Source organism: Uloborus diversus, chromosome 1 (assembly GCF_026930045.1).
Source record: "Uloborus diversus isolate 005 chromosome 1, Udiv.v.3.1, whole genome shotgun sequence".
NCBI lineage: Eukaryota > Metazoa > Arthropoda > Arachnida > Araneae > Uloboridae > Uloborus > Uloborus diversus.
Genome location: NC_072731.1, coordinates 157000436 through 157018293, shown reverse-complemented (window position 1 = coordinate 157018293; position 17858 = coordinate 157000436). Strand labels below are relative to the sequence as shown.

Genomic DNA, 17858 nt, shown 5'->3' with positions numbered 1-17858 from the left:
AACAAAGATTAACACCATTGTCATTTTTAAAAGAGCAAGGGGTTGTGAAATTGGAGCAAAAAAACTACAAGCGCATGTTTGAAATAACTGCGCCTATGTCAAATAAAACATTAACACTTGAGAAAACGCAGGCAGTGCAAATGTGGAACCACGAAGGCATGAAATACGACCTGTAACTGTTACTAATAAACCTTCTCGTAAAAAGCGAAACTCGGATGGTGTGCTAGGGGAGGATGGAGGGTATGTGCCGGCGTAGCGCTTAGTTTTTCCTTCTTTCAAGAACAACAATGCGTTTCGCCCACCCTTAAAACTGTTCCATTGACTTACATTCTGGCGGAGTGTTTAAAGGGCGTTAAAAGGGAAAAAAAAGTGACGCGTGGGTGCTTAGGTCACTGCTCCTATCTGGACGCCTCTTACATGAGGTCACGTGACCACCTAGAAAACGTTTCGACAATACTCGGCGCCTGCAGTTGGTTTCCTTTCTTAAATTAGACGCTGTCACCCGACCAGAGTTTCTCTAATGAACGTGGCAACACAGAAAGCATAAGGGACTTTTTATTTTTGTTTCAAGGGCACATTATCGTTTTTTTTTTTTTTTTTTCTCAACCGTAATCGCTGCTCCCCACATAGAGTCGCATTGTTGCTCAATTGGATTCTGCTTAGCTCGGTAGTGTATTTTTATTGAACGGAAATTACGTCAAATTAGTAAGTTCCGGTAGAGCTGTATTTCTTCGTCATAAATTAGTCCCAACATGCGAAAAACACCAAGCTGGCTCCCACTTTCGAATCAGTCATTCCTTCAAAAACAAAATTTAAGCTTTGAAAAAAGAAAATAAAAAAGGTATTTTCTGGATTTTTTTTTTTTTTTTAATCAATAGTTAATAACTGACTTAATATGACTTAACTGTTTTGGCATAAATTAACAAATATATGAATTTCGAAGATGAAGCACAAAGTCTAGTGTTTATTTAGAAGCCTATCAGTCGAGTTCCTTTTATCCGCCCTCCGATTTATCCGCCATTCTGGGTTATCCGCCGTACCAATGGCATTTACATTTTTTATTCAGTTAATAAATGCAACAAAATCGTTGAAACATACTGTCCAATCACGGATTGTATGGAATTTTCAAACGTTCAGATAAGACGAATCTATCTGAATGAGGAGGAAAAGTAAAAATTTTATGCTGTTATTCCGCTCATTTGAATGAGACTCTGCTTCTGCAAAAGCTGGCATCGTTAAAAAATAATAGATTCATCCATTTCCGGCTGTAAAACTGATGTTCGTCTTTCCATACAATCCGTGGTCAGACAGTAACTAGATGTTGACATCAGTGAGTATATGTGATCTGCAGATAGCTTGCGCACGTCAGTGAGTGTCAGTGGTATCAATATGTCTCTCATTAGAGGAATTTCCCCATTGGCATTATATTGATCGTGAAAAATGAATCAATGGCATAAATTGATTTTTAAATTTATCATAGTATTTTTTATATTTTCAATTCATATAACCCTTCCAATAATTAGCTCCGCCACTTTAGCTTATTCACCTTTCCACTGGAATCGATTGCATGGTACAAAAGAAGAAATTAGTTATCTTCTGCAACTTAGATTGATTGGACTCAAAAAATCAATCCATCAATCAATTAATCAATAGAATAATAATAATAATCTGATTTTTTTTCATTGGAAAATGGAAACCTCAGTAGATAAGAAAAAGTTTCAAACGCTTGACATGGATTTTTTCTTCTGACCACATATTCTCAATCGAAGCAACAGTAACAAAATGCATTTAATCTTAAACAAATTACAAAACAGAAGCAGAAGATAAGAAGATAGAAACATTGTAAAATAAAAGTGATAAAATAGAAATTAAGAAACATTCTCTGTAGTCTAAGGAAGAAAAAATATTCGTCAAAAAGTATTAAAAATTTTGAATATTTTTCATTCTTAGCCTACTTTTGCTAAGAATAGCAATTAAAATGATGATTTTTTACGTCATATTTTTAACTTTAAAAAAAAACCTATAAAAGTGCAATTTATCTTTAAAAAAATTGCGAAAAACGTTAAAACAATTTAAAAAAAAAAGAAAAGAAAGAAAGAAATTGTTCAAAAAATTGATATTTAAACCATTATACAGCAGGATCTTATAAGTGGATTTAATTCAAATGAAATGTAAGAGAAAAAAAATTATAACAAAAAAACATAAAAAGATTTTTTTAGGTCATTTTAAAGTGGAATTTGGAAAATTCAGTAAATTTCTAACCAATGTTTGAAATTCTATGTCGGTATGAGAGCATGTAGGCTTGTTTGATGAACGTTTTATTTCCTATTTCTTAAAAAATCTGTTCATTTATATATATATTTATTTATTTTCCTTCTTTATGTAAGAGAAATTTAAAATATGCTTAAGGAAAAAGGCATTAAATTCTCAAGTTTCACTGCACTTCCTTTGAAGAAAATATTTTGTGCTTAAAGACTGGAATTCAGTTTTACCTTCAACTTGAATCTATTTTGCTGAAATATTATGAACATATTTGTATTTTTTTTAAGCAATGAAGCAACAAAAAAAAAAGGCCAAGAGTAATACTATCATGAAAAAAAAAAGGAGAATTAATTTTAAAGCACATAAAATAAATAAATGAAAGGGTTTCATTTTATATTTTTTTTCAAGAACGCATATTTTATAAATTGTTTCACTTTCTCGTTTTAACTGTGTCTTGCGATATATAACAATAGTCTATTTTAGAATTAAAGAAACGAAATTCATTAATGAACACACACATTATCAAAGAAGGTGATAGAAAACATTTCTGTATATGTTCGGTGCATTGTTTTTTCTTTCTTTTTGAGTTTTATCTCGTATTTAAAATAGGAGTTTATTTTGATGGTAAATTTAAAGGTATCTTGTTGAAAAACGGTCCGTCCATCCTAGGTTCGCTTAAAAGTATGCAAAGCAAGAATAATCAACATACATTTTGACAAATGTTATGCTTCTTGAAAGCATTTTATTTTTTAAATCTTCGTTAAAAAAATAATTAATTTAATGCTAATAAAGGGAAGAGAGAAAATAATTTTTACTTGGAGTTTTCAACTTTATTCCTATAACTAGAAAATCGCCCGTCAAGGTATGACAGGCAAAACTGCTTCTACATTTGAACGAAGCAATTGCCTGTTTGGTGATATTTTGATCGTTGAAATTTTAACCGTCACTCTAGTGGATTAACCCTAAACTCCAGTAGATAGCGTTCATTGTTAATCACTTTTTCGTTTCTTCATTCTCCTACAATGACAGACTTACTAGTAAAACAGTTAAGTTACCGGATCCAGTTCAGCCTTGTTACAATAAAGCATTTCCCTGCGTCTCAAACATTGGCAAAAAATATTATCAAGTCATAAATAACTTAGTGAAGTTTTGGTGTTTTAACAAGGAAATAATGCCGTCACGCATGCTATGGCACAAGTTTCGTTGTTGGTGACATCAGAACGTTACTCTATTTGTGGTTTTGGCTATTATATATATATGTATACAGGGTGTTCCGTTTTAACCTGCAAGACCTTTAGTTTCGCAACCGTTAGACCTAGATATATACTTCCAATTGCAAAAATGTTCAAAATGAGATGCAGAGTTAAGATATTGAACGTTTTAAGCAAAAGTAAAAAATGAGTCTAAAAATACAAAATTTAACTTTTTATACGGGCCCTAGGTCCCCTAACTTTTATTCAGGGAAGTAATCTCCATCGAAAAATAACTCCAACACAAAAAATTTGAAATTAGTACGAAAAATATTCACCGAGTTATGAAACGCAGCGTTTTGTGACTTACACCACTTTTCATTCACCGTCAATAACACTTTCGAGGGGAAAATATAGCGGTTAACAAATATTTTAAATTACATGTGTGCATTGAGTGTAGTTTTTCAAATGTTCGAGATTTTGTAGCGTGCTTTTGCGTATCACGGCATAACTTTTGCATTTCTTTTTGAATTGAAAAACATAAATACCTTGTTTTTCTCACTTTGACGACCTGTCCTTCTTCTGAAAGAGCAATAAGTTTCAATCTCATCCTCTGATGGTCCCTTAAAACTTTGAATTGGAATATCCCCTTGAATTTTGGGCAGACAAATGCTAAGTTCAGTAATGGTTTTCAATGTAGATAATTTCCCTAAATATTAGTTAGAGGACCCAAAGCCCGTATAAAAAGTTAAATTTTGTAATTTTTGACTAATTTTTATTTTTGCTTCAAACTTTCAGTGTCTTAACTCTGCATCTGATTTTGAACATTTTTGCAATTCGAAGTATTCTTCTAGGACTAACGGTTGCGAAAATAAAGGTCTTGCAGGTTAAAACGTAACACCCTGTATATATGAGGACTTATAAAAATACAACTTAGATTTATGTAATTTTTTGGGGGTCGTTTCCAAAATTTTAAAAGTATTTTTTTCTGAAAGAGCATGCTTAAAAACATAGGATCTGACCATTTTTCAAATAATTTGTTTAAGTTTAATATTTTTAAAAAAATTACTTAAATCGGCGCGCTTTCATTGTTTAAGCTTCTGCCAATGACATCACAAATGATGAAATGCCATTTCGTGTTGCCATTCACAGAGAAAAATATTTAATTCGCATTTTTACTCACTTGTATTGGCAACGATATGGTTGATAGCAAGCGTAGAGCGCAATTTTAATTCACTTCTTGATTATCATAACATGGAAATGCGGTGGAAAGATGCGCCAAAGAGCATCATTTGTGACGTCATCAAGACCACGCCTTGTTCGAAAAATCGGACATTTAAAAAAATTAATTAAAAAATAACTGTTGGGAAAATAAAAGTATTTTCTGGGTCCATGTTTTTTTTTTTTTTTTTTTCGCTTATTCTATTAATTTCACCGACTAAAAGTATTACTTTTGACTGAAGGAAACAACTCCATTGTATCCACTTGATGGGAAAAAAGGGAAAAATTAAGAAAATAAATAAAAATAAATATATTTCCATAATGAAACTATTAACATGTGCTCATTAAAGCTTACTTGCTTCCGTCACTACTGAATGAAAAATAAAATAAGCATCATGAGTTCGACGGAAAATAAATAATTAAATAAATAAAACAAGAATTCCGCAATGTGTTGCAATTAATTTTATTTCTTATTTAACGTTCCAATTCAACCTCCTACTCCACAGGATAAGTTGCCACTTGGCGACAAGTTTGGCGAAATCGCTTTTGATACGGTAACCTTTGTTGTGCAATGCGATAAAGAGGCGTGGTTTTTGTATCGGATAGTTTGTTTATTTACATCTTTAAAACGTTCAAAAGCAATCTGAAAAAAAATCAGTTTTTTTCTTCTAATTTAGTATGTATTGAAAAAAAAGATAATGATCGCAATGAAAAGTTCTTGCAAGAAAAAGAAACTAAAAACTTTTTTCCTTTGTTTGAACCGGAAACATTTCTTGAAGTTGGACAAAGAAAAAAAACCGGTGAAAATTATGTTCGTTTTTAAAAATTGGTGCTTTCCGCGTTTGAATATTTGAAATGATATTCCTGACTAATTGCTCCTTTATCTCAAAGAAGCATCATACTTTAATCTTTCGAACATTCGAACACTCAAAAATGGGGTAATTTTTGAGTGTTCATATTAACATGAACAATAACATTATTTTTGCTCACCTCGGTTTGACAGGCTTTTTTTTTTTTTAATTTTCATTTTTTAAGTAAACCAGTGCGTTATTTTAATTTTGATTTAACTGAATTTTATTTATTTAAGTTGTTTGCTAGCTAGTATCAGAGTGAAATTTATCGAATTGGCGTTTGATTTCGATGAAATATTCAAAACTAATGACAGATTGGCAAATATTGATACTTTAATAACACTATTTGTTGAAACTGAATATTATTGTTTTTCATTTCAGCTTATTGCAACTTGGAAATCAAACAAATAAAAGAAAGGATATGTTTACTTCAGAAGCTTTAAACCTTGTTTTCTTTTGAATTTGTATAAGTTAGTATCTTAAACACATTGGGGACGAAAATCTTCGTCATTAAATAGTGATAATGTTGCACCATAAAAAGTGTGCTATTGCGCTTCGCTAGATATGGGTGTGCGCGTGTGTGTCCTATTCGCAGGTAAAGGGAAGATGTTGATGGTAGTGGTAATTATATGCATAGTTTAAATCTATGCGGTGGGAAAAAAAAAATAATCGAACGAAATCTGTAATTATAATAAGAAAGCATCAAATTATCTTCATAATAAATAAGATTAAAATGAACCTCTAAGCAAATGCGTGCAATATTTTTGAAATTTGCGATTTATTGATACTTGATTTCCATTTGCTGTGCCCAAAAAATGACCTTAAAAAGAAATTTTTTTAATCACTTTCATGCTTTAAATTTTATAGTTGCAGTAGACAAAATATAAATATGAAAATTTACATTAAAAAGTGACACGTAGGAGTTTACTAATGTTGTGAAAAAGTAACGGTTCTTATCTTGTAAAAATAACTTCTCTTAAAAAAATACAGGCAGGTTGATGGTTTATAAAATACTAACTAAACGCATGTAAAATATGCCACTCAAATTATATCACCGCACTATTATAATTGCAATATTTTTAAGTCGATTTCTATTTTGCCGGAAACAAACTTAATAATCTCGTTTAATCGACAGTTTAAAAAATATTATGAAGTTATTATTTATTTATTTATTTTATTTTATTTATTTAATTATTATGTGTGTGTGTGTGTGTTTTGCATGTTTAGTTACAAAAAATGAATATTTTTTTATGATGACTATATGTCAAAAAATATATCTTAATCCATTTCACAATTCTACGTAAGACCTGCCTTTTCGCTACGGTGCAAAAACGTACGTGCCATATAACGAGGGAGAAAATGAAATGATTGCGTAGTAGTAGTAATGATTAAATTGATTAATTCATTAATTAATTTAATCAGTGGTTGGAAAAACTACATTTTTTTGTAGCGAACTACAACTACAACTACTTTATTATGAATGTAGTTAACTACAACTACTACTACTTTTTTCAAAATGTAGCAACTACAAACTACTTTTGAAAAGTAGTCGCTACTTCGCTACTTTAAAAAAAATAAATTAATGAAAAGCGTTGGATTTGAAATGTGAAAGAATTCAACCTTCAACTTTTTAATTGTTTCCTGACAGTGAATTTTTAATTCAAGAAGTACAACTCGGCTACTTGAAAATGTAAATAAATGCAGGTGTAATTTGATTTAAATTTTACATAGTATACATACACATAAAATAGATTGCAGAGAAGAAAACATATTTTAAACAAAAGAGAAACATTTTAATTTCCATTATAGGAGTTGATTTTATAGGAACTTATATTTTGTAGAAGCTAAGTAATTGATTTTCAGCTTCAAGTTACGGATCTGGACAAGGACACCATCTCCTTTCTTACGCCACTGATAAAATGAATAAAAACGTTATTCAATTTTACCGAATAACCTGAAAAACTTACAATATTTAATAATTGACTTTTATTATGTTAACATGTCAGTCAACTCAATCAGTAAAAAAGAAAAAAAATAAGAAATAGAAAAAATATCCCAAATGGTCCTAGCATTAAAAATCAAATATTAATAAATATCCGAAATATGAAAAAGAACTAAGAATGTTTACTCTACTTCTATGTGTAATTTTAAACTGCTGTGGATTCGCACAGCAACGCAATTTGAAAAACGCGAAACGGCTGTATAGCGAGTTCTTCTCGAAGAACGAATTTTGGAGCTAGCGCGAAATCCTCACCCGCAACGTGAAAATTTTCGGAACTGAATCGATGGGCTTAAGTATTGCCTTTTTTAATTGGGTACTGGGTGAATGGATTTTTTCTTTAGCATCACTGAAAGCGGAAATTCTCACACCGTACTATTAGTCGAAACATCGCTTTGTTGACGAATAAATCACCACTCCGTATATTTTTCATTCAAAATATGACGTTGATGAAACATAATTTCACATAAGTGGGCTGTTTAGCTAAAGTTTGATGAATGAAATGAAAGGAAGAATAGAAAGTTTCTGACAACTAGAGAAATTTAAAGATTTTTGAAATGCTTGAACAACTAAAAATGCGTCGAATATAATTACTGCATCTATTGTACAGTACTATTGTTGTGGTTGTGTTGCGTTTTATTATTGCTACATGCTATACGTAACGTACTGTTTCATTTTACGCCATTCTCTCTCATTGATTATGTGTATCCTAACAGTATTTTTCAGCTTTCTCACCCGTGCGAGGAACGCATCCCTCACGTAAGATACTGATGACAATGATACCAAAGCTTTTTGCTAGACGGGCAAAGTTTGCATGAAACGGAAAAAATTCCGTTATCATAAATTTCTATAAGACTAATATTTAATGTTAACCGGTCAAGGCCTAAAACATTTTAAAATGTTCATCCACGGGACATTTTCTGCTGCCAGAAAGCACAAACGTTGCACTAAATTGGCAATTATCGCTTATTCTTTTCTTTGTATGCATGCTCTATTCAAGGCGAATAATGGGGAAATTTGAACATCTCGATGCTAAACAAATTAATGGCGTCAAACAAAGAACGTACGGTATCATATGCCTGAGGTCAGCTCGCATTTTCCAAAGCCTTATGCGAATCTGATTGGTGTAACTTTTACTCGCTAAAGACTTCCACCAGTCAGATTTGTTTGAAACCTCGTTTTTTTTTTTTTTTTTTTTTTTTTGAAACTTTATTTAAAATTAGTTTTTCGAAATCGCGACAAACTACATTTTTTTTTGTATCGAACTACTCGCTACTCTACTTTTTTTCAAAAGTAGTGCGCTACACTACAAACTTCTAAAAATGTAGCTACTACAGTAGCGTCGTTACTTGTAGCGCGCAACTTCCAACCACTGAATTTAATTTATTAATGATTGCTTAGCACCAAATAGATTTTTGTGTTTGACAACTTATCTCACTTCTCGATTTTATTGTAGGGAATGAAATCGTTTTTAGGGCAAAATAAATACCTACTCTGGATATTAGAAAAAATACTTTTCGACTAACCGGATGTTGTGTAATTTGTAACAAAAAGTAAAATTATTTTGCTAATCATATAGATATTTCACTATTCATAAGCTAATGAGGACAAAGTGAACCTCTTCACTTTGACACATTGTTCAAAATTGTAATCAAACTCTCAAATACAAATAATATTTTATACCCTGCGCTAAATATTATATTAACGTAGCAACATTTATATCTTTTCTTTCCATTAATATAGGAAATTTCATAAAGTCAGAACTACGTCTTTTGCTGAAAAGCATTATTTTTCACAATAAAAAAAAAAAATCTATAAAAAAAATGTAGCGTACAAATGGGAGGAAGAGAGTGGAACAAATATGCAATTTAGTGCATTTTAAAGCGAAAGCATAAATGACGCGAAGAACTTCCACGACCACTAAAAATTTTCGAGTATCGCACTTTAGTAAAAGAAATTTTGCGAAAAATGTATTAATTAAAGATATATTTCATTCCTTATGGTGAAAAGAAAATTTTTAATTAAAATAATAATGAAGAAAAGTCCTGTTCAGTAAATTACGTAATATGTATTCTAATTTCATCTCTTCTTTTTTGCTATAGCTCTTACACTTTGTTGTCAAATAAGTAACTTGGTCAGTGCTTCGTTGCTGTCATTCCATGAGAAATGCGCAAATCATCTGTCTGACATGTCACAGATTTCAAAATTTTTATTTTGGTAAACCATGCATATCTATGAGGAAATGCAAAGTATGGAAGTTTAAAAACTGTTTGTTGCTTTGTTATTGAAATTAGAAGTTGATGCTTACGCTAAGCCTAAATTTTTAGAGTTCATTGCAACCAGTTTGTGACTCGATAACTCCATAAGTTATAAAGGTAGACTTTATAAATATTTCCACATTCTATAAACAAATCTCTATTGGGAAAGAGCAAAGTAAAATTCATTTGGATCTTTATTTAATCTTAGATATTAACGAAGATTGAAATTACATGCTCTCACTTGTCTACTGGCCATATGGATGCATCACTTGTCAAATCGATTAACTCCATAAAACAAAAAGTAGAGAAAGTTTAGAAGAAGATGGTGTTATCCATAGGAGTGAATAGGCCCTCGTGTTACATTTTCTGTCATCACATGATCGGAAATGTACTGAGCCAAAATTTTAATATAAATATCACATGCTAAGCAATGATAAAGCACTATTAAAGTGGTAATGAGGATTTTTTTTAAAGTGGAATTAATCGAATTGGCATTTGAGGCATGCATATTTTACTATTTTTTGCCCATATGAGTTTTTATGAATTACTGAGATTATCTTTTTCATTGTCATATTTATTTTAAAACAATTGAGCAATTTTAATGGCAATTGCGCTGAAATTACAGCACTATTTGAGAGTTTCCATAAATGAAACACTTTATCAGGTGGTCCATTCATGGAAACACGTAGTGGTCCAATGATAACAACTGCGTCATTTTGAATATTCTTATAGGTGTTACTGTTGTGACGAATCATGATGAAACATGAAGTATGGGGAATAGTACTTGAAAAGGCACTCATTTAAGTCAATGTTTATGTTTAGATGATCAGTGATATTCAAAGCATGTTATAATTAAATAAAAATCTCAATAATTAGTAAGATAATGGTAGAAATCTTTTCTGACCGAATTACAGTATGATTAAAAAATTTTAGCTACTTGACGACTCTGCAGTAAACTGTTTTCAGACAAAGAAAGGTATTAAAACTGATTACGCGTCTGCACAAACTCTGGTACGGGAAATATCTTCGCGGTTTAGTCATGGATCCGGTTTATTGACGGCAACCTTCCCCTATAAAGGAGAAGTAACCTTCGCAAAATACTTTTCATTTTTTATCAAATTTTGTGAAACGAATAAACAAGTAAAAGACTTGTTTTGTGATTAAACTGTTTTACTATTGACATTTAACTTTAAAATCAAAAATTTTATTCGTGTTTTTAATTTTTCAAAGCGAAACGCTTTGTAAAATTCACATTTATCAGTTTTCTTGCAAAAAAATTTATAAAGTAGTCTGATTGGTAACATTTGCTTCTTGGACTTTATTGGTGAAGCTTCAAGCCTAAATGAAAGAAATCTCTAATGCAACATTTCGTCTACTTTAGTCTTAGGTTTAAAACTACTGTTTTGAGGTTGTGAAGAGAACTACAAAATAATTACACCTAAAAATAGTTCAGAAATTTGTGATAAATTAGATGCAGATCATCGAAAATAGCAAGTCTCAGAAGCTTCAGAATAAATTTATCCAGCTTAAATATGAGTTTGCTGACAATCTCTTATTTATAAAAATGGAAAAACTTTCAGCTGATAGAGAAAACATCTAATAAATTCTGAAAGTTCTAAGACTTTTCGCAGAAACATCTGTCTACATATGGATCCCCGTTTCGGCAGTTTCTCCGGCACTGAACTTTCTTTAGAACCTGTCCTAAAAGTGTCTTCCCTTTTGGCAGCATCCCAAAACAAAACCTTTACCTCAAGGAAGCAGACAAACAATTCAAAAGCTAACATTATTCAGTTTCCCTCAGTATAATATCAACTAGTAAGTTGAGATTAATATATTTCTTTCATAGATTTATTTAACGATCGATTCAGGAAATAAATGAGTTTCAATTTTTCAGAATGTCATTAATAACTTTTATTCGGCACGTGTAGTCCAGCTCTCTGGTGTAATCTTGCCTCTCTTGGTTTGATATATTACTGGATTTCAATACAAATGACTTTAGTAAAGTCAATCGCTCAGTCAGTTGTTAATTCGTACAGACAAGGTGCACTTTATGCACCATGCTGTTTGTATTTGTCAGTCATGTTTAAGTAGTTCTAACATATGTACGTAATCTTTACTAATAATAAAGCTGAAAGTCTCTCTGTCCGGAGGATCTCTGGATGTCTGTAGGATGTCTGGATGTCTAGATCTCTGTTACGCGCATAGCGTCTAGACCGTTCGGGCGGTTTTCATGAAATTTGGCACAAAGTTAGTTTGTAGCATTGGGTGTGCACCTCGAAGCGGTTTTTCGAAAATTCGATGTGGTTCTTTTTTTATTCCAATTTTAAAAACAAAACTATCACAAGATGGACGAGTAAATTACGAAATTATCATAACGTGGAACCGTAACATGGGCACAAGCCAATTGGCGAGATACGAAATTATCATAATGTGGAACCATAACATGGGTACAAGCCAATTGGCGAGAAAATTCACCATACATTATTTGTAAATCTACAGGCGAACCAAAAGGCTTTTTAATTTTTCTATTACGAGCAAAGCCGTGCGGGTGCCACTAGTTATTAATAAAACTTGATGTAAATGCCATTATATTGCGTTTTCTAAATTAAAAACAATTGAAATTTAAAGAAAAAAAAGCCACACTCACACTGCTAAATGATAGATATAGCAGAGATCGACAAAAACTAAAATCTTATCTGGGAAATAATTTTGCACACCCGTTTTTTTTATAGGAATTTTTCAAACATTTCAGGGGGATTAGAAAATGCAGAAGTTTGTAAGAAAATTTAGAGTAACATGGCTTCTGAAACTCTTGTTCTGAAATAACTAGTCGCCAAAGTGTTTTTAGTCGTCCGAGCAACCTGGAGCCTTGGATTTGTAAGGCCCTAGACATGGATTATTCAATACTGTAAAATATTACAGACAGGGAACTTAAAGGTTAATATTAAGAACTGATTGATTGGAACAAAGAAATTCACTTTGCACCTATTTGACAAAAAATTCTTTATTTATTTATTTTTTTAATTATTCTTCACGAGTCGACAGCAGAAGAAAATGAACTACTTTTGTCAACATAAAATTTAACTTTTTGTCATTTTAAATTGTCGAAAACCTTTGAAACCAGAAAATCCTTTGCAAAAATGTCTTACATAAACAGTATCTTATGTAGTAAAGGAAATGTATTTTGTTATATTTTCCCCAGATCGACAAATATAGACCATTTGTTCTAGTCTAAAAAAAAATAAAAAATAAAAAAAATGCTTTTCTTTTTATTTCTGTCTGTTTTCCTTTTTTCTTTCTTTCGTTCTTTTTTTTTTTTTTTTGAAATGTATAAAATCTTTTTAGAGGCATCCAAGTTCTTTGATTGAATGAAAAAAAAAATAATTAAGCTAAGAAAAAGAAAAAAGCGTTCTCAAACGTTCATCAAGCAAAACTAGTCATTACATTAATTAAGAAATCTTATAATCTTATCACTTTCTACAGAAAACATCAACAGAAGATAAACTCAATGTCTATAAACGTAAAATCTCATTAAGTTTTAACAGAAAATTTTATTTCCTTCAATTCGTAATTTTCGTAACGACAAGTTGAGATTTTTATATCCGAAGAACAGTGTTCTTTTCTTCCCTCAACTTTTCTGATAAGATAAGTTTAGTTGTCTGTCACTCTTAATTATAGGATTAAAAGCTCAATGTCCTTCCTTAGAAGACTCATTTTACAAACCGTGACCGTCTTGTTGCGTTTAGATTATCCTGCACTTGTGACCTGAATTTCAGATCAGTTACAGAATATTTAGCTCTAGAAATGCCTGGCCATATGCCAAAACTTCCTAAGCTTCATTAGGGGCCTCCAAGATTCCAGAATTATACAAAAAGTATTTTTTACGTGCCACCTTATAAAGAGATTGCTTTGAACTCTTTATTTTATATCAGTTGATTGTAGTTATAATTATAAAAATACAGTGTAACTCGCTTATAAAAAGCCCTAATTCAACGGGAACCTTGATTAAGCGTGTAAATCAGAATGGTTTGGCTAGTATAATGTTAAGTTTATCGGAGTGTATCTCATTTATAATGATAAATCCCCGCTTAAAGCGAGCAAAATTTTTGTGATCGATAAAATTTCTATTGATTTCCATCTCTGATTATCTTTCCATGTAAAAGTTCCTTCTGCATTCCGAAGCCAAACAAAAGTTAATGATGAAACAAAGCCTGAGAACATCTGAAGACGATCTTTTATTTGTTTACTCGAGGCCCGTCCCGAAATTGTTCGGGTTGAAAAATTATCTGTCTTAAATAAATATTATTGATATTTTCCACTATATAACATTTTTTGTTCCGTTTTTATGAGGTTTTAAAATAAATTGATTCACTTCATTTCCTAATAAAAAGAGACCTACCTTTTCTTCCCCGGTAACAATATAAGCTTCCTAAATGCAACGTCGTACTGTGCATAACTGTACGTTTGACCTTCAGTTTTGATGATGATGATGGCATAAGAAATTTTCATTGGAAATTGCAATTACTTATATTGGAAATGGAAACGTGCAAGGACCATGGGAATTCGAGGAATATGAGTTGACTGACCTGCTGCTGGTCCCGTTGGAATAATACTTTAAATCATAGTAGCCCATATTGATTTTACTTGGGGGTTCCATTTTCATTGTACATGTAGAGCAAATTAAACTTTCGCAACAAAGTTATTGTATACCGCCTTTAATTTTAGTAGAATAAATGTGGGCTTTTAAAAAGTGTTCTTGAGATACAGAGATCGTACAGAGTTCCTAAAAGGAGATGACTTTAAACAGGCTTGAAGTATATCTGGAAGCGTTCATGTAAAGAACCACTGACTGAAATAGTTTGATTAAAGTCACTGGCAAATACGACGATGACACCTCTCATAATGTTGTCTTAATCTTTTAGTCCTTTTAGAGTTCTATAAACGACTTCTATATTCAAACAGTGACTCATCGAACATCCGTCCTACATTATGAGACCGACCTCTTGAAGACTCTTTGCAAATGGACCTTTTTTTTTTAAACGTACGGAGTCTTTCTGAAGGAAAACATTCAAAGTAGTTTAAATCTAGAGTGGTCAGTAAGTAAGTAAAATTGCTGCAATTTAGTAAAAAAAAGAAAAGAAAACCTTGCACGTACAACCTTAGTGTGCTTGTTGATCTTGGCCAGTGGCAAATTTATTAAGCATTTTTCAGTTCCACCGGGTATGCCAATAAACATTACTTTGCGTTCCTTTATCATAGGCGAGTCGCTGATCGATTTATAATTTGGTTGCGTAATTAGAAACGTACTTATTCAGTGAGTTGCAATCATGTATCAATCTTGTTGCAGAATCGTTTTCGTTGATTCTCTGCGGCGCTGGCAAACAAAACTCCCCCGTTGACTCTTTGCTTCATACAATCATGGTCTTTTCTTTTTCTTTTTTGAGCAATCACGGTTGCTTATTGCTTTCATTTGCCTGTTTTGATGTCCTATCATTTTATTTTCCCTCTCCAGCAACCTCTGCAGCATTACCACTGACCGGCCGCCTCACGATGCTGCTCCTGTAGAGAAAACCGTCTCCAGGTTGCTTCAATATCCTACTTACACGCATACATACACGCACGTACACACACACACACAAACACAAACACATACACACACTCAAACACATACACACACACGCATACATACAGACACCTACACATACACCTACACACAACTACCCACACACTCATGCCTGCACACAGATACAAACACATATGCCTACACACACATGCACATGCACATTCCACCCCCACGCACAAACACTCATACAAACAACTACCCACACACTCATACCTGCACCCAGACATAAACACACATGCCTACACACATATACACATACCCCCTACACACAAACACACATTACCTCCCCCCCTCACATAAACACACACGCCTACATACACACACACACACACGTGATTGCGAAAAACATAATTTGAATTCAAGAGGTCAAAATTCAAATTTTTTTTTCTGTCTGTTTTACACTTTTCTTGCAATGTGTCGTCACAGAGATATTTTTTAAATGTTTGCCATAAAGCAAAGAGATCAAAAAGTTGATTTTATAGTAAAATTGTTGCAAAACATTCTCCGAGTTTAGGACCGAAGTTTGAAAGTCGTATGCATCAAATAAGGTTAGCTTTAAATAGTATATTCCTCTAAAATTCCGAAGAACCGCAAACATTTTAAAATTGAATTTTTTAATGAAAAGAACCCGACTAGCAAGTAGGATGAATATGTGATCTTTTTATCACTTTTTTGTTTTTGCAATTTCTTTCGGATGGGATATCTGTGAGCTATTATTTCGTTTTATACGTTTAGATACGGTCATCATGAAGATGAATTCTCCAAATCATTTTTATTTCATTTTCCTCTTCTTCGGTAGTTTCTTTCGTATTGCATGTTTTTTGTTCGTTAATGTTTTAACTTTTAACTGTAAATGAACATTACTCATGACTTAAGAATTTTCTAAACTAAATACAACTCACGTGAATTCATTAGCAGATGTTTTTTATTTTGATTTTCGTATACATACAATACCTGAAGCAATGTATGCAAAATTGCAACTTTTAGAAGCATGGCCTCACATTCAGATAAAGCTTTTGGTGATTCTTAAGCTGACAGTTTCATTCCTTTTCTTTTCCTTAGCATATCGTTCGAAGAGGGCTTATTATCAGACATAAATATTCAGTCAGAATTTGTTGTTATGTATATAAGAACAAAACAGTACGGACGTACTGGTAGCAAAGATAACTTATTAGTTTTAAAAATTCGTATAGAGACATATACGCGTAATTTATAGCCTATTTCACTCAGTAAAAATGCACCTTTCATGTAGTGAAGGAATTTTTCAAATAGGTTCAGTGGTTTCGGAGATTAACCGTGACTTATAAACATGCAAAATCCGCTCTCTCTCTCTTTATAATATTAGTATAGATATCACTCTGCAAGAAAATGCCGTTCATACAAAGAAGGAATTTTTTGAATAGGTGCAGCGGTTCCGGAGATTACCCGGAACATATAAACATACAAAATAAACCCTCTCTCTTTATAATATTAGTATTGATGAAAAGCCCTAAAAGGCTAGGCCGAATTGCATGCAAAATTACAACTTTTAAAAACGCGGATTAATATCGTCTATTTGCACTACTTGAGTTCTAAAACAAATTTGTCCGAAGCTAATCTCAGTTGTAGTTCTTTAAATAAATTTTGATGCATAAACACTCTGCGACTCTCGATGGTTCGCAATTTTCAAAGCTAACGGAATGCTATATACCTTATCCTCTGCAGCCTCAAATACGTGCGAAGGTTTTGGCGGTTCTTATGCCGGCATCGTAATTTTATTTTCCTTCACGTGTTCCCCGGCACTCAGTTCAAAGAGAAACTTCGACTCGTTTGTCACTGCAGGTGCGGGACAATCGTATTGATTTTTACGTTTATAACAATAAGACGGTACGAAACTGGTGGGAAAGACAAACTATTGGTTTAAGATATTAGTATAAATACATATATGCATAATTTATAGCTTAAGTCACTCAGTAAGAATGCACCTTTCCTATAGTGAAATTTTTTTTTTAAATAATTGCAATGGTTTCGGAGATTACCTCGAACGTATAAACATACATCCGCCCTCTCTCTTTATATTAGTATAGATTTATTCATTCATTTATTTATTTATTACGTATTTTTATTTATTTATTCATTCATTCATTTTTTTTATTAAAATTGGTTAGTAAAGAAGCATTTGAAAATTATATGTTTGTTGACGGTCACTGTTATTACTTCCGAGAATATTGCATTTTTGATGTGCAGGAAAATTTCAGTTTTTTTCCGAAACCAAAGTGCAAATGAAGATCTTTTTTTGGGCCATGAATATTCCTCGAAAACAATAATACAAGAAGAAGAAAATAAAATAGCTCAAAGCTAGTTAGTTAACTAACTTCTCTGGTGCTGCACAAAAATAAAAATGAAAATGAAATTTTGAATTTTTTTTTTTCGTAACTCGCTTTTCACGAGCACTCGGTTGTAACGAACCAATAT

At 32.1% G+C, this 17858-nt stretch overlaps 1 protein-coding gene across 1 annotated transcript in view; it reads left to right on the top strand.

Moving 5' to 3' along the window:
* Positions 1-17858, top strand: part of LOC129233113 (serine/threonine-protein phosphatase 2A regulatory subunit B'' subunit beta-like) — a 122614-nt gene that overhangs the window by 8284 nt on the left and 96472 nt on the right. Inside the window, exon 2 of the mRNA XM_054867176.1 lies at positions 3109-3124. Coding sequence (XP_054723151.1) covers positions 3109-3124 — 16 coding nt within the window. The remainder of the gene's footprint in view (positions 1-3108; positions 3125-17858) is intronic.